Source organism: Melanerpes formicivorus, unplaced genomic scaffold, assembly GCF_026170545.1.
Source record: "Melanerpes formicivorus ecotype bairdi unplaced genomic scaffold, bMelFor1.0.p_v2 SCAF_3, whole genome shotgun sequence".
Taxonomy (NCBI): Eukaryota; Metazoa; Chordata; class Aves; order Piciformes; family Picidae; genus Melanerpes; species Melanerpes formicivorus.
In genome coordinates this window covers 32,705,640-32,724,003 of record NW_027142355.1, presented here as the reverse complement: position 1 = coordinate 32,724,003, position 18,364 = coordinate 32,705,640, and the positions used below count along the sequence as shown (strand labels likewise).

The 18,364-nt window shown below is 40.3% G+C and overlaps 1 protein-coding gene across 1 annotated transcript in view; it reads right to left on the bottom strand.

The window, feature by feature from the left end:
* Positions 1-2,351: 2,351 nt before the first annotated feature.
* The window catches only part of CNTN1 (contactin 1), a 253,887-nt gene continuing 237,874 nt past the window's right edge, over positions 2,352-18,364 (bottom strand). Inside the window, exon 25 of the mRNA XM_068170206.1 lies at positions 2,352-4,964. Coding sequence (XP_068026307.1) covers positions 4,885-4,964 — 80 coding nt within the window. The 3' untranslated portion in view covers positions 2,352-4,884. The remainder of the gene's footprint in view (positions 4,965-18,364) is intronic.

Genomic DNA, 18,364 nt, shown 5'->3' with positions numbered 1-18,364 from the left:
AACCTGGTTTATTCTATTCTATTCTATTCTATTCTGTTTTTGGAAATAAGAATAATGTTACAGTGGCAAGGCAAAACAAACTAGTGGCAGGAAGATTCAAGTGGATCATTTCTGGAAGAAATGGAGAGGGGCAAGACTCCACTATTCTGTGCAGAAGGTACTTCCTGGGCAGTCCAAATAACCTAACACTGTGAGAAGAGTGCTGGACAACCTGTGCAAGGATGGAGCACACACAAGTACTAGAAGATACAACAAAATCATACTGCTGCCAAAGGAAAATCCTTGGCCTTTATCATACTGTCTTAGCCTGAAAGACAGACATTTCTGTGATATATTTAAACAAACAAAATGTCTGAATGATAGCATTTGGAAGTGCTTCAAGATCTGTGCTGGAATGTATTTGAGTATTACCTTATGTCTGTTATTTTAATTCCAAGTGCAGGAAGTGCAGCCTAATGAAGAGCTGAGGCAGATCAAGGCTGGAAGAGCTGGTCTTCAGCCAGACATCTATTATTTAAAAACGTATTTTTTAACATTTTCTGTAGGTATAGACTTTGAAGTCTGGAAACAAAGAAGTCTTACTAACAAACACATTTGCTCTTTGGCTCATAGAAATAATAAACCTTTTCTCCTACTAGTTTGTGTTCTATGCCCTATCCTTCACCTACTCGGTGTCATTGCAATGATCTTAGCTTCCATCTACTGCAATGCCATGTGCTTAGGTCTTCCCCACAGCCAATGTTCATCCTGTGCTGTCCAGCCCTTGGGTGAGGCAGGAGCGAGGTGAGCTGTACCTGGCACTGGGATGTTTGCTTGCTGGGCATCTGGTAGGGCAAACAGAACAGAGAAGACCAGTGGCCTTGCTGCAGCTGCCTTTAATGCAAATCCCTCATTTAAATCCCTATCTTCTATTCAGAATACCATTTTCTTCTGAATGATAGCTGCTGAATTTGCTTGCCATCACACAAGAAGTTCAAAATCATTAACAGAGAACTGAGACTCAAACCCTTATTTCTCTTAAAAACCAAGATAAAAATACAAAACTTACCTAATCAAGGTAGTCATAATCTCTGCCTCCCCAGACCGAGCAGGGCATGAGGAACACTGCCACTGACTCTTCTCATTTGTTATCTCTGAAGAGAAGTAAAAACAAGTTCTGCAGCATGACTGCTGGCTTCATGAACTTATGTGCCACATTTGGTGCATTTTCAGGCCTGAGTATGACCACACAAAGGCAGGCAGTATCTCAGTTATTCTTGATGCCATCTCTTGAAATTACAGTGATCACACAAAGCCTTTTAATCAGTTAAAAGTATTGCCATTTCAGCCATCTTCCTTTGTAACACATTGTGCTGGTTTGGGCTGGGATAGAGTTAATTTCTTCCTAATAGCCTGCATGGGGCTGCTTTGGAATTGTGCTGAAAAGTGTTGATAATACAGACATGCTTCAGTTATTGCTGAGCAGGGCTTATACAGAGTCAAGGCCTTTTCTGCTTCTTACCCCACCAGTGAGTGGGCTGGGGTAGGGCAAGAAGCTGGCATGGAACACAGCTAGGATAGCCGACCTCAACTGAGCAAAGAGATATCCCAGACCATATGATATCATCCTCAGCAATACAAAGGCAGGGAAAGAAGGAGGAAAGGGGGGACATGTGGAGTGATGGCACTTATCTTCCCAAGTAATCACTCCGTGTGGGGGCAACCTGCTTTCCTAGAGATGGCTGAACACATTCCTGCCCAGGGGAGGCAGTGAATGAATCCCTTATTTCACTTTGCTTGTGCATGCAGCTTTTGCTTTACCTATTGAACTGTCTTTATCTCAACTCACAAGTTTTCTCACTTATCATAGTATCATAGTATCATTAAGGGTTGGAAGAGACCACAAGGATCATCTAGTTCCAACCCCCCTGCCATGGGCAGGGACACCCTACACTAGATCAGGCTGCCCAGAGCCTCATCCAGCCTGGTCTTAAACACTTACTCTACTGAACTCTACCCCATCCCACTTGGAGTCAGGGGGAACATGTGAGCAGCGTGGTTGGGGTTAGTTGCCCGCTGGTGTTAAACCATGACACACTGGAGTAGAAAATGTTGAATGAAAAAAGAATCTGCTCAGTTAACTCTTGCTTCCAAAAAAATGCTGACAAGCTCTCAGAAGGCTGTCACTAGCATTAGGAAAAATCTTTCTATCTATACAGCCTATAATCAAAGCCAAACAGCTTAACTCCAGCAAAATTCACAGGAAGGCGGGGCATGGATACACAGGATCTCAACCTGTCCATGCTTTTACTGTCACAGATGACCACATCACCGTTACAAAATTAGGAAGTTCCAATTCAAAAGACAGTTACTGTATTTTGAGTAACATTAATACATTTATTTAATTGTATTTTACTTTTCATTCATAAAAAGGACAAAGCACAGTCCTGCTCTACTCATTTGAAAAAAGGGGGGGAAAAAAAAAAAAGAAGGTAAAAAGTAACTAAAAAACAGTTCAATATTCATCAGTATCAAATAATAGTAATATCAATTTTCCTGAAATATAAAGAAACAACAAATATTCTATCTATATAAACTTTAATTAGGAACTTGGCGCCTTCAAGCAGATGATACATTAGTTTCTCTTGACAACGACTTGAAACAGAAGGTCCCAGTCAAATTTACACAGTTATGTGAAACAGAAAAATCTCCACCTCTCTGATCAGCATGTGAGACCTACCTCATCTGTGTGGCTGACTTCAAAAAGGAAGTGGCTTTCCTACCCAGGTGGTTTCCATGCAGAAACTAAAGAGTTTTGCTTTTTACACCACGTGTTGGAAAAGTAAAAGGCAATCATGCATTTGGCAAAAGATGTAGTTGTGGTGGCAGAGTATATAAAAATGAGTTGCACTGCAAAAGAACCAAACCAAAGGAAACAATAAACCACAATTATTTGTGTTGCTTTTTTGTACAGAAGGCTTACAGCGTTATTAGGTTCTCATGTATGAAGACAGCTCGTTTCTCTTTCAAATAATCATACAACTTATGAAACCCAGCAGTGTTTGACACTTTGACATTCCTCTTGTAGGGAAGTTAACACTTTCACCTATTTAAAAAAATTTCATCTTGTAACAAAGAGTTAAAATTAAACTGAAACAGTATTATTGATATTTATAATGAAGACTCTACACTTTTACATGTAAATATATAGTACAAAATTATACAAATAAAAGAAGGGGGTGTAAATTATCAGTAGGCCTATTCTTGCTTCATGTAAAGATTATTATGGACCTCTATAATATCAGTTCTAAAAAGATAAAATCTAGTCCTAAGTAGCTAGCAAGGTTGTGCTAATAAAATATGATTCAAAGCTTATAGTTCTTGAAGCATCAGACATTGCACTATTACTTGAGCCAGCTGATTCAGTATCACTGTTTCTTCAATGTTCACACTCAAACTAATTCCCAGCACATCATGGAAAACTAAAGGCATGTGCATTTCTTTAACAACTGAAAAAAACCCAAACAGACCGACAAAACCTGCCAGCACTGAAACACTCTAGACACAGTCAGAACAAAAACATTCTCTATCTCCATTAGAGTCCCCAGTTTGCAAAGACCATAGTAAACACGTAGCCTCGACTGACAGTTGGGATCTGACTTGCATGTCCTAACACATGGCTGGATCATTCAGTACTCTAGCACATAGGGAAACGGTCTTTAAAACTCTTATTTACAACACTATCAACAATTAGAACAGTATCAAGTCCTTGAAAAAGCATATAGTCCTCCCAAATGTATGCCTTCGTTTTTTTGGAAGGTAACACTTGGAATCTGCAGCATAAAAATGTAAATATAATAATTTATTTATTTATTTTAATTGTGCTACTCTGGTTTTTTTTTTTGCCATTTACTGTATATCTTTTTTTTTTTTCCCCCTTCTCTTTCTATATTTTAAATCTTCTCACTTTCAAAAATAACATACCTTTCCCACCATTTCATGGTCCACTTGGTTGATCTTAACATGGACTCCATCTCCAAACTCCTAAGTGTTAAATTGCTACCTTAATAATAGTATCAGTAATAACGCTAAATCGAACCAAACATTTACGCTCCTTCCCTGAAAGCTGACGTTTGACTCCTAAAATCAGCAATAATGACCAGAACAGAACTTTTCAACAGAACTGTTTCAAGAAAAGAAGATAGTAAGTCTTGTGGCAGCAAAGAACAGGTAAATTCCTTTAAGCTGAGCATGGGTCTTCTGAACATGCTTTAAAAAATTCCTTGTCCCTGACTTTTATTCCAAGGTCTTCAAATTCTCTCCAACAGCCTCAAGAAATATAGCTCTAAACAAAATGAAATGTTTTTGCTTTGACTGTCTCTCTAAAAACCCAGTAATCCCAATAAATTATGATGGGGCCATTCAAAAATATGCAGTACACAAAACATATAGGATAGTACAGACAGACGTAGTACTCTTACATTTATCACATACAATCAACATTTCAATCTCTATTATATTTCACAATTTGTTATTCAAGTTAAAGCACCTACGTATGGTGATTTTACTTCCACTGTACAGCCTATGTTATTGGGTTTTAACACTGTAACTTGCCCCATTGGACCGAATCATGCAACTGTCACAGATCAGCATAAGTGTTTTCATAAGGCATATTGGAACAAGTTAAAAATATTTCTTAGCCTTTCAAAAGTTGATTTACGTCGTGAAGGAGTTCCTGGATGCCTCAGTCCTCTTACAGTTCATAGGAAATTGGTAGGGTAATTTATTTTAAAGTGTAATTTATTTGGCTTAGGATGGTGCCACAGGAATCAAAAAGAGTCGTGGTCCTCATCTTCAAAGGGAGTCCTTTGTGTTAGGTGGAGGACAAGGTAAATCCAGCTACATTCAGAATCCCGAGCAGGCGAGGACACCCAGGGTAGGCACCACCAAGACCAGGAGCAGAGTTGGTACTCCAACAGCAGCACCTGCACATGGAACAGATAATAACATGGTGTTGGTCTTACTTCAGGATTACTTGTGGTGAAGGGGAGCAGCCCTGCATGCAAGAAAGAACACAAGGTACCAAGGCAGGACGATCAACTGGCGTATCTCAGGACAGCCCCTACCTGTGTGGATGATCTGAAAGGGACAAAAGGACTTGCTGCAGTACAGCAGAGGACCCTGCTGGAGTTGTTTATGCAGCATGTTTATACAAGCAGCAAGGCCACTCAGAACACATCAGTGTATTTTGATTTGGCTGGTCCAACAAGCCAGAAGGTTGTATCAGGAGGCAAAAGGTCAAAATAAATATTTAAACATGTGAAAACAGAATTAATGGAGCCTTTGAAATGCGACGAAGCAAAGAGACACCTTTGGAAATGTTAATGTTCATATGATCAGCAATAACCTGAGAGACCTCAAAGAGCCTGGTCCGTTTGTTTACCTGCCAGATTACACAGTCCAGATGGCTGACTTCTACCAGTGTGGCATTCAGGTCTGTTAAAGTCACAAGGGTCTTTCTTAAATAAATATTTTAAGACAAAAAATGTTAATTGATAGCTTACAAATTTCACAGGACTCGTGCTGGCAAGGACATGAGAATTGCTATGACATTAAATGGCTCATCTTCCCATGGTCCAACACTCTGTTAAGAAGCATCTGTATCAGAAAATACCTAAACCACACTATGCCCAGTTGTCAGTTTTGGAGCTGGGCCACAGGAGCTGGAAAATGGGCTGTTCTGTTACTCCAGAGAGGACTCATCTAGGTCAGGATGACCAGCACAGACTGCTCATACAGCTGCTGAACACAGACTAAGGACAGAAGTGCTTGCAGCTGGTGGTGACAGTCCCGAGCTGCTCCTGGGACTGTCCCACCAGACAGCTCTCCATCAGATGTTCTTCTGCACAAAGTAAAAGCATACTGAAAAGGTAACATGCAAAGCAAGCAGCACAGATTACATGTTCTACTTAACAACAGGCACAGTATGACAAATTTCAAGTATTCTTTCATGGAATTTGTAGTCTCCAAAGAGCATTCATATTTTATTGTTATACCTCTTGCAAGGACAAGTAAATCACATCATCTGGGCCAGCATCATGCAGAGAGACAGATCTGTAGGTTTTACAGGTCTGCCTCAGAAGTCTCTGCATCTTTCAGGATAAATAAAGAGTTTAATTCTTCACTTTGTGTTTGTCTCAAATCTATTAATTAGGTGCTTTATTAATTTTAAGTTAGCAAAACAATATCCTGAGGATGAAAAAGAAATTGTGTTTCAAAAGATGTTTTTGGACAAATAAGCACCTGTTAAGTTACCTTCAAGTGTTTACTTCTTGCAGTATTTCTGGCCCACAATAAAATGGAGAGAGTATGAAAACTAGATGGAAATGGAATTGATTGATCATAAACCTAATTTTTTATAACATTTGTGGGCTAATTCCAAATCAGAAAACCCCAGAGTCTTCTTTGTATCACTGCAGGGAGCTGGGTCTAAATGTAACTTTCATCCAAGAGCTCTCTCTTGAATGTGTTGAAGCAGTGTGTGCCCTCCCCACCCCTGGAACAGAAATGTGCTAGTATGCTTATGAGGTGACCAAATACCATGCAACAGGATGTGCCTACAGCTGTTCATACCCACTCATGTACAGCTCCTCAGCCAGCAAATCATTTAACAAAAAGGGGATCATAAGCCCCTAGGAAACAGAAGGCCTAGGGTTTTTTTGAGCTGGCCTTCAGTAATGAATTTAAGTGTTATTAAGTAAGGCAGATCTGAAAGGTAGTGTCTTTCACATCCAAGTCATGACTCATGGAGGAAGCTCTATGAAAACTCCATCAGGGGTCAGAAGACAGGCTCCAAGATGGAAACAACTACTTCCCCTCCTGTTTCTATTACAGAAGTTGGAAACAAGTACTTTTAGGATCCTGGTTTCTCCATTTTCCCACCAGAGAGAAAGTCCCCAGACAGAATTTCAGAGCTTCCCCCACAGAATTTATTTTCAAGTCCAGCCATATTCCTCTTACTGTCCACTCTTCTTTCTAGGTTCATCACCCTATGCCTCCTGGCCCTGGTCACCACCCAAATCAAGTCTTTCTGCTGCTCCATTCTCTTCCCTCTTCCCCACACTATTCTTTACCCCTTTTCTCTTGCTTCTGACACCTCGAAACTCTCCACTGCTACTATTTCCATTCTTACCCCCACTGCTGTGGGGATGCTTTATGAAATCAAGATTTCTCCTAAATTCTTTCTGATGTCCAAGCACTTAGAAGACCAAAAGAAGAGACCTAACAATCCATCAGTTAAGCTCAGCTGTAAAGTGTACATTTCTATGAATAGCACCTTTTTCCAGAGGAAGCAGGATATCCACCTCAGCGAAAGGCAAAACTAAGGAAAAGATCAAAACATTGTTTTTCCATCCAAAAAGAGAGGAATTTCATGCTTCAGATGAACATAGAGGTATCTTCAAATATATTTTCATGCATAAGAACTGCACATTTTGGCAACTGAAAGTATTTGGGTATATTTGTCTGTACTTTTTAGTGAGTTATGAGACACATTCATATTTTCAGTAGTCTTTATCCCCAACTACAGAAACAGTGGTGCTTAATGAATGAATAATATCCACAGAAGAAAAGCAATCCAGATTTCATGTTTAGGAGTATCCACATAAAATATATTCTGCCTTTGACAAATCAGGGTAATGCAGTTGGAAAGACACAACTGAACTTGTGTTTTGAATGCTTCTAATGAATGAAAACATGAGGAAGCAAGCATGAGGAAATTGCTATTTGCATGTAGCTATTCTACAAAGTGACAGGAATAATAAATCTTCCCCTAAGATGTCCTCACTGGCTCCAGAATTAATAGTTAGCAAGTCACTCCATTACAGCAGTTCCTTACAAGGATTAGGTACTATTGCAGAGTTATATATATCAGAGCTTTCCATAAGAAAGCAAATCCTACCCTTAGTTATCACAGTATAGTATCATAGTATCAGTCAGGGTTGGAAGGGACCACAAGGATCATCTAGTTCCAACCCCCCTGCCATGGGCAGGGACACCCCACACTAGATCAGGCTGGCCACAGCCTCATCCAGCCTGGTCTTAAACACCTCCTGGGACAGGGCCTCAACATTATCAGAGCATTAAGAGGACAAACACACCTTAAACAGATCATCTCTTCTGTTGCTAGATTACTAACCCACTTGTCAGGAAACCATACTTTACTGGAAACACCATTCACCAGTGCATGACAGCCAGTACACTTCTGTAGCTCATGAATGGAAATTAATGTAAGTTTGCCTAAGCACACACTACAAGATTTAATTCTGTCCAGTAATGCAATTGTCATCTGCCTGTTTTAACAAACTTGAAAAACACCAGATCAAGACTAAATGGACATGCACAAACAAACATGTGGAAATGAAAACAGAAGGATTATTAGGCTACTTCTGAAGTCTGGCCTGGTATGAGCTGGATATATTTAGTACCTAAAGATTCATTCTTTCCTTAGTGTTATAATTTGTGATCTCTCCTCTCAACCAGCATCTTGTATATCCAGTGTGCATACCATTGTCTACTGCAGTCATCAAAGTCAAGGCCAAAACCAAATCAGCATCACGTGACCTAACTACAAATCTAAGACCCCATTTATGGGCTTCATATCAAGAGTCCTTATTTCTTTCAAATGATCAAACACACACCTTCATTTTTTTTGTTGTTTGCTTTCCAACAGCCCTAAGCAAAAGTTGCAAAATGAGGCAGTATTTCTGTGGAGGTCTTAAAACTGCCTGCCATGAAGTTCCTGGAGTTGGTATTTTCACAGTATCATAGTACCAGTCAGGGTTGGAAGGGACCACAAGGATCATCTAGTTCCAACCCCCCTGCCATGGGCAGGGACACCTCACACTAGATCAGGCTGTTTTCAAGACAAGGACTAAGCTATTTAGAGAAACATATACTCAGATTGCAGCTCAACACTGAATGCAATTTGCATGGGATGTGTGCAGTTAACCTAACTTTTTTCCTGTTGTCTCAGCAGCCTCTCTTACAAATGGCTGCTTATCTGAGTAAATGAAGAGAACAACTGCTAGAAGGGTTTTCCTTCAGTATCACAGGCACTTCTAGTAAAGTCCCACTAATCCACAGCTTTCTGTTTGTATTTTAAATTCTCTGTTTTCATCTCAATCACATAAAATCTGGGATGAAATCTTTCACATTTCTGAATGGAGATCCTAGATTTTACTGACATCTAGAATGGTATGCAACAGTCTTCCAACTATACTCAGAAGAAATGAAATAAATTCAATGCCTAAATGAAACAGGCAATGAACCAGTTCAGACATTGATGTATTTCCCAAGCCTTCATAATAATTTGTTATTAAAAATACATCACTATTTTCTTTAAATGCTACTTCAAGAGATGATATTTTTGGCCGTTCTCCCAACATCAGTATCTTTTTACACTGGATTGTAAAAGAAAACCTAGAGGCCTGTTTAGAAATCTTACTTTCATCAGTTCTGTGAACCAGGAAATTAGTTACTGATCATCTGTGAAGCTGTCAGAAGTGACTAACTTCTCCTTCTCAGTGGAAAGTGTTTGCTGTGCCAACAGCCACAAACTACAAACTATTCCTGTTGTGACAAAACTTTTTCTCTGATTTTGTTATCAGGACAGACTGTTCAATAGTTAATTTGTATTAAATGGCATTACATTTCTTAGTTTCCAGGTACTGAACATTGAGGGGGATGTGTCTACCTGACAGTTCTAGTCTGAGGAGTGTGTTTTTAAAGTATCTTAGCTGTCCCCTTTATCTGGGTTTGTTCTGCATTATGGAGTTGTCTTCAATACACTGTGCAGGACTGGATTAGAGGCAGTGCAAAGTAAAACCTGACATGAGCATACAGTGTGGAGCTGGATCCTCACTGCCACTGTTTAACTCTACAGACCCACTGCTCTCCTGCTGCAGGAATTGTTCAGGCAGAGGCAGTCTGGCTATCTGAACGATACAGTTGCTGCAACACATTTTTCATGCTACAAGTTATCATACATTAAGTAAGAGTAAGGAAGAGAATTTTTGCTTACCAGGGCTGGTATTTTATTATGATTCATGAAGGATTTAAGTTTGTAACTTGTTAAGAAATGAGCCTGCCATTGTGTATGTCTTGCAAAATAGATTTCTATTACTCTGAAAGACAGGCCAAATGTCTACTCATTCTCCTGTAAATAATATTTTCCATTTGGTCTGTGATCCATGGACTAACCTTCTACCAGGGCCATCTGCTTTTATAGCTCCCCTTTTTACTTTCAGAAAGGTAAATGAAAATGTTTCTCCATGCTTCTAACTAAGCTTGTTCACCTCTCCTCTCTGGGAAAAAAATAGGCCACCTGAAATAAAGCCCCCTTGGATCTCTGCCTGCTGTTTGCTAGTTTCTTTAGCATCTGTTAGGCTTTACTAACAGGTCTTTTCTGAGTATGGTAGAACAGAAAAGCAAGAAGGTTAAGCTGAACTGCATAAAAGAATCGGGTGGGTTTGTAGTTCTGTCATCTGGCTTCTGATAAGAAGTTCCACTTTTCCTAGCTGAAAACGCTGTCTTCATGAAGGACTACAGTGAAAGAAACAGGTAGAGTCAGATGACTTAAGTTCTGCTATCCCTGCTCATGGTAAATGGAAAATAACTGAACTAATTAGAATATGCTTATCTTGCATCACTGGCATCATTGCTAAGTCATGGGTCCAACTTTCCCTTGTCTAGGAATAGCTTTGTTTGGGCACGAGGAAATTTTCCTCTTGCCTGTGCCACAAACCTTTCAAGAAAGGTGCTGTGGAGTAATATACAGCCCAGTGAATTCCTATTTTGTAGCAAAGTAGATATATAGATGGAAACAATACTGCCTGTGCACCTGCCCATGCTTTGTGCTATGTTAAGGTTTGCTGTACATATGTGAAACAGCTTTAAAACTATTAAAAAGAAAAAGAAAGAGAACAGTAAGAACTTATTGGAAGTGCTGCTGATGATCTGGGTTGTTTGTCCATTCCATGGTGCACTCTGTCATCTCCTACTTGAAAATCCATATGCCAGAGCCAAGTAAATGTTTTGTTTTGTTCTGGCAATACTGCTTGGCATGTTGGTAGTGGCAGCATGCAGCAGCAGGGGGTTCTCTTCCATTGGCTCTAGCCCTGCTACCGACCTGGGCTGCCAAAATGAGAAGATGTTTTGGACCCTGAGAAAAATGATACTATTTTCAGTCAGTGGGCTATTAATTAACTGCCAATAAATGCAGATTGGTTTTTTTTCTGTCAGAAACCTCTTCCCCTTCACATATATTAATGTTCATTAGAGATTCTTTTGCATGGAGAACTAAACAGAAGACCAGAGGTAATATTTTTCAAATATACTCCTTTAAAGCTTTATACTCAACAAATAATAGCAAGAGCAACTGTGGGGGTCCTCCTGAGACACAGGCTACAGCTGTAGTTGTACTGCAGACAAATTTTGTGAGTTTTAGGATCTTACATGACTTAAATGCTTATATGACTTAAAGGCTTGTCATACCTCTGATCATCTGCCCTGGCCCTCAAGCTGTGAGTGGTTACTCCAGAAAAACTGGCTTACCAGCAGCACTATTTCCAGGCCAAGTAAGGCTGAATCATGTGCTCTGCTAGGATGAGGTGTTCACTGCTGGAAACTGCCTGCTGAAGCATCAGGAGGAGTGTGGAGTGAGTTTCGATAGCTCACCCCTCTAGAAAAGCTTATCTGTAATTATGGTGATTGTCTGGTGTGAAAAAAGCACTTGGCTGTAAATGTTCCAACATAAATGTATTCTGCATTGCCTAAGAAATCATGGTTGCCAGATAACAATTCAGAAGAATTAGATCATTGTCTCAGAGAGTCATTGACTGTGTTTTCATCAAAAAGGGCTATATTTTTAAGGAATAAATAGAAGGGCAGAAGAGAAAGTTTCATAGTAACCCTGAAAAAGAAGAAAAAGGACAGATATTCTTTGGACAGATGGCATGTCTGGGGATTTATGAGGACCTTACTCTTTCTTCAAGAAAATAGGGATTTGGGAATATTTTTTTACAAATAAATTCCCCCCATGTGTCATTCCTTTTCATTTACAAATGCTTCTCCCTCTGCTTCCTTGAGTGCAGCAGCACAGAAAGCAAGGAACAACAGGATCAGGAAACATCCAGGGCTGGGGAGCAACATGGCAAAAACACAGCTGATAAAACTAATGGGCTGAAAATCAGCAAAGAAAATAAGTTAGTTCAAGAGGCTGGCCCAGTTTGAGTTTGGCCTTGGCTCATCAACAGGGCAGAAAAAATACCCAGAGCAAAACAGTGTAGTTTTTACTGCTAAGGATACACGTTGAAGAACTGAGTTGTTGGCCATCTAACTCTTGCTTCTATGAACAGGCTTTGGAATGCAGTGAAAGTGAAATATATGATGCTAAAGGCAATTATTCTTAAAGGTGAGAGTACTTTGACATTTATGTCCTTCAAGTATTCTGAAAATGGCATGAAACATTGCACTATGTAATAAGATGTACTGCTCACTATATCTAAATATATCTATATATAGAGAGAGAGCAAATACAGAATTATGATCACTGGCACTTCAAAGATACTTTTGAGTTAGCAAATATATGTGATTTTATCTATTCTCTAAAGCTGTAGCAACAAACAAATCTGTTTATACACAAAATGAACCTGCCAAATAATCACAGTACAAACTCTAATTGTAAGGAAACATTTATCACTGAATGTAGTGTCAGTAGATCTGAAGTTCAGAAGTTATACTGGTTGCAGGAGCACAAAATACCTAGACATACCTAGTTGTACCTCTGGGACTGGCTAGTCTGACCTCCCACTCACGTCAGGACTACTGCCAACACTGGATGTCATCAGCTGCAGCTTTGCCTAACTGGCACAGAAATCTCTAAAGATGAAAACTCTGGTTAGCCTGTGCCAGCTGCACTACCATCTGGGTGAAGGTTTTTCCCAATGTCCAGCCTGAACCCCCCCCACATTGCAATTTCTGGCCACTGCTCTCCTTTGTATAATTTGCCATCACCAAAACTTTGGATTCACCGTCTTTGTAATTGCTCTTTACACAGTTAGTAACCATGCTTCTGTTAGATTGCCCCACTCCAGCACACTAAGCCTTGGTGTTTATTAAAGGAAGTAGACTCTGGAAACTTCCTTAATTCTAAAGAGCTGTGCATCTTCCCTGCTACCAAAAAATAGAACTTTGGACTGAAGTAACTGAAAAAGTATCACTGCTGTCTTTGTCAGAGAATCTCTGAGTGTTGTTCTCGAGAGCTTTTATCAAAAGATGAGTTACAGCAGGCATCCAACCGAGGTCATAGATTCGTAGAGTATCTCCAGGGATGGGGCCCCAACCACCTCCCTGGGTGACCTGTTCCAGTGTTCTACCACCCTCATGGTTCCTAACATCCAATCTAAATCTACTCTTCTTTAGTTTGAAGCCATTGCCTCTCAACCTATCACTACAGGCCTCTGTAAACAGTCTCTCTCCATCCTTCTTGTAGGCCCCTTTCAGGTACTGGAAGGCTGCTATAGAATCATAGAATGGTTTGCATTGGAAGGGACCTCCGAATGTCATCTGGTCCAACCCCCTCTGCAGCACGCAGGGGCATCCTCAACTAGATCAGGCTGCACAGAGCCCTGTCGAGCTTCACTTTGATGGTGTGATTCACTCTCCTCATTAAGAAGAAAAGGAATCTGACTAGATTAGGTGCATAAAACTGAGAGGTGAACAAAACAGAGAGGTATGACTACGCCACCACTCCAAGGCACCCATAAAATGTAAGATAGTTAATAATGTAACTGAAAAATACCACAAAGGTTTGAATAAAGCAGTTCCACGTCTTGCTAGTAAAAATTAATACACATAAGGATTGTCATGAAAAGAAAGTATTCCCTCCTTTATTCCTTTACCCCTGTGATCATGTCTGCAATCCTGTCTAGATTATTAAGGGGAAAAAATTAATGAGATGAGTCTTCCAAAGATTACTTTAAATCACTCTTAACACTACTTGGCTAGCTTTGATTTCTCAAAGCAATTAAAAACATTGCATAATGCAGTCCAATAGTTAAATGTCCTAGCAAGAGGTGAAAGAAGAGCATGCATTTGTATTAAATTAAATCATTATGCATCAAAGGGATTACACTATTAAAGCAAAATACTCATCTTGGCATTCGCTCTACGAGCTATGCGATTATTTCGGTGATATTCTTCTTTGCTATAGTGCAACACTTAAGCATAAGAGAGTTAAATAACAATAATTTTGGGGTTTTTGCATCTTCCTCTAGTCACAGTATACAATCAATATAAAATATAAACCATTCTGTTTCATTAAAGAAAAGTTGTTTAATGTTCCTGTGTTGGTGGAACAAAGAAAGCCTGAAAGGAGCTGTAAGATGTATCTCAATGACTAGAAAAAATAATGGGGAAGTATAGTTCAGACAAACTGAATGTGAAGGGCAGACCTTTAATCTGTTGATGAACTGATGATTCTGCTGAAACACAAGCAAGCAAAAGCTTACTGAATTAATCTGAACTAATCCTTTGTTGATCAATTACATATTATTCAGACATGTAATTGTACACTTTCTTGAAGCTGGCAGTATATGGCCAACTTTAGTGAGTCTGACCAAAGGCTTATGTAGCTCAGGAGACTGACTCCAAGAATGATAACAGATGCAGGGGAAAGGAAAGGGAAAATAAATAAATCATGACATACAGAACATGACTTTCCTCTGACATTCTTTCCCATTTGTGTCCAAGTGGCTCCTAATCTACTTTGTAGATTCTGTTCCATAGCACCTGAGTCAAAGACTGAATATGTGGCAGAGTTTTAAGTAAAGGCTGACAGAGCAAGCCTGTTTGTAACTTTGCTCTACACACCACCTGTAGCAGAAAGTCCTCCAATTCAATTTTGTGCTATGCAAAAGAGTATTACTCTGATAGTTTTCAATCTGCTATCTGCTCACATTACTAAGTACAGTCATTTTCATAACGTGAAAAAAAGCAACTAAGCTTTTCCTATTGACCTCTCTTACTGTGTCTGTAACCTACCAGCAATCCTTACCACCTTTGCCTCTGGTGAATGCCTCACAGAGAATTCACTTCATAGCTGTGTTACTCTTGCTGATTTTCTCTATACTTCTATAGTATTTTTCTTTGCTATCTTCTAGCATCTTCAGTACCTTTATTTTCTGAGCTCCAACAAGAATACATGTTCTCCCTGGCAGTCACACCTTCCTTCTGGGCCCCTCAGTTTAAGAAGGACCTCGAGACACTTGAACATGTCCAGAGAGGGGCAACAAGGCTGGGGAAAGGCCCTGAACACAAGCCTTATGAGGAGAGGCTGAGGGAGCTGGGATTATTTAGCCTGGAGAAGAGGAGGCTCAGGGGAGACCTCATTGCTCTCTACAACTACCTGCAAGGTGGTTGTAAGCCAGGAAGGGGTTGGTCTCTTCTCCCAGGCAACCAGCACCAGAACAAGGGGACAGAGTCTCAAGCTGCACCAGGGGAAGTTTAGGCTCGAGGTGAGTAGAAAGTTCTTCACCGAGAGAGTTGTTCGTCATTGGAATGGGCTGCCCAGGGAGGTGTTCAAGAGGGAGTTGGACGTGGCACTTAGTGCCATGGTCTAGCCGTGAGGTCTGTGGTGACAGGTTGGACTCCATGATCTTTGAGATCTCTTCCACCCTTAGTGATACTGTGACACAGCATTTTTGCAAGCGTGGGGATAGCCAGCAAAATCTCCACTACGTAACAAACTGAAACATGTACAAAGGTGTATGAAGTTGCAAGAGACTTCTTTTCTGCTAATGCTTAAAGGCACTGTACAGTTCTCATGCCTTCATGTGACCATGCAACGGCCATCAGTGGGAATTCTGCAGACAGTTCCCAGGCACAGCACATGGCACCTCAGACTGAAGATGAAAGCAGGAAGAAGTTACATAGTCCTTTTCAAGACAGTGGCCATTTTTTCTGTTTTCTGATATATAGGAACTACAGATTCCTCTCTTGTCAGGATTCTGTGATAATGAACAACCTACCCTGTCCTTGTTTTGAGTGATATTGCTCTCTGTTGTGTTCTAAATCCATGTACACATACATTCCATTTCTAGTTATAAAGCCTGTCAATCACGACAGCACAGCTTAGTGGAGAGCCTTATGGTTAAAAATGAAGTTTTGTTGTGTTGACACTTGGTGTGCATCCAACCATTCCCATATAAATAAACATAAATGGAAACATATTTTTAGTTTAGTGGAAGCTTTTTTTGGTATGCATAATAAGTTCCAAGATCAGTAACACAGGACTGCCATGCCAGTTAGAGGATGCTTTCATCAGGACTCCTTATGATTTTCACCTGGGTTCTCATTTCTTGTTACTACAACCAGCTTTGCACTACGTGGACCTTTTCAAATGATGATCAAAAGTACCACATAAAAAGTGAATGACCACCTGATTTACTGGATACTCATATGTGCAAGAAATACTAATGTCCCCTTTCAATAACAGTAATGAAATAAAAACATAAAATAAGAAATATGTTTTGATGAGTTACTGCAGGCAAAAAAAAGAGGCACTTTCCTTTGAAAAAGCTGTGCTTCAAAGGAAATGCTTTTTCAGGATCCTAAAACATGCCTCTGGCAAATGGAATTCATATGTGTATGCATATGTGTGCAGTGAACACAGAGAAGCTGTAATTTTATTCTCTTGCTATAAGCATACACAACATATTAATGTCCATGCCACTATTTAAACTGAGAAATTAACCTGGTTTCATAGTTGAAGCTGAAGCTGCATGGGGAAGGCCGCCCCTGCTAACTGCAGAGGGGGCTGGATTAGATGACCTTCAGAGGTCCCTTCCAACCCAGACCACTCTGATTCTATGATCTTCCTGGTTTCAAAAATCAGGAGTTGCCCCCTACCTCCACACTCAGATGACATTTTAGAATTTGAGAGCTTGATTCTATTTTTCCCTTACTCTGTCATAGACTGATTGCACTGCAGCCAGAGCAGTTACACAAGCAAAGCGACAGAAGTTCCTACTGATTGCAAGAGTGCTTTGATTACATTAATATTATCATTATGACAAAGCACTGCAATCCTCAAAGCATGCAAGAAAGAAAGCAAGAAAAAAATCCCATCCTTTTAATACATTTCAAAGCAAACAGATAAGCCCATTATTAGCAATTGAAACTGACTCCTTTGGTTAAACAAGCTGTTCCAACTTTCAGCTGGTTGTGGTATCTCAAGAATGAAGTTGAAATCATGCTGCTCATGAATCTACTGTAACGGGCTTGAAAAGCATCTCCCAACCCTTAGCTGTACCACAGGCATTAGCCAATAAAATACAACAGTTCATGACTACATTTTACACTGATTATAGCTCAACATATATATATCAAGTGATGTTACAGTAAGCATTTGTGTTTCCAGTCATAGGATACGTCCTATTTCAGTAATGGCCACTACATTGCAGCTTTCTAGCAGCACAGTAGCTTCATCTCCTCCTGTTTGGTCTCCATGATGTATGTGCTCATGCAGAGGCACTTCAGCTGGGCTCTCAGCTGGGTCACCATCTTAGAGAAACACTCCTCAGTTCCCTTAAAGTGTTCTACTGACATTTCCCTCTTGGCTCCTACTAGCTCAGGAGCCCCTGGTTCATCTCTGTAAGGCATTGACTGTGCTGCACTGTCCCCAGCATGCTTCAAGGCAACAGGGTGAAGGCTCTTACTAGCACCTTGTCCCTTGTGTGTCATCCCACAGTTTGTCATAAGCCCCATACTGTTATCCCCCTTCCCCCTTCACATCTACTTTAAAGTCCTTGCAATTTCTTGAGCAAAGACTCTCTTCTCCCTTTGAGAAGGGTGTCTCCCATTTGATGTCAGCAAGCCTAGTGCTGTGCAAACCATTCCAGTGTCAAGTAAACCAAAATTGTGGCTGTGCAACCAGCCATGGAGCAGCCTGAATCCCTGTGTTCTTTCAAATGTCACTGCCTGCAATGAGAGAAGAACAAATACCCTTTACCTCAGATTCCCCTAACCACTGTCCAAAGGCTCTGAAGTATCTTTTGATCACTCTTGGACTACAAGTTGCAGGTTTCTCCTCACTTACATGGAAGATCAATAACAGGTAATAGTCTGAGGACTGCACCATCAAGAAAATGGTATTGTTTTCCAAAAGAATTCAGTTCAATACACCTGAAATATAGGCCAAAAGATGTCTTCTGGTATTTTGACTGGTCTCCAGCTACTGATCCAGAAGACCTCAGGTCTACTGCAGATTTTGTCATGCCTGCCAGGATTGTGTGGATGTCCCTGGTAATCTGGGGCATCTCAAATG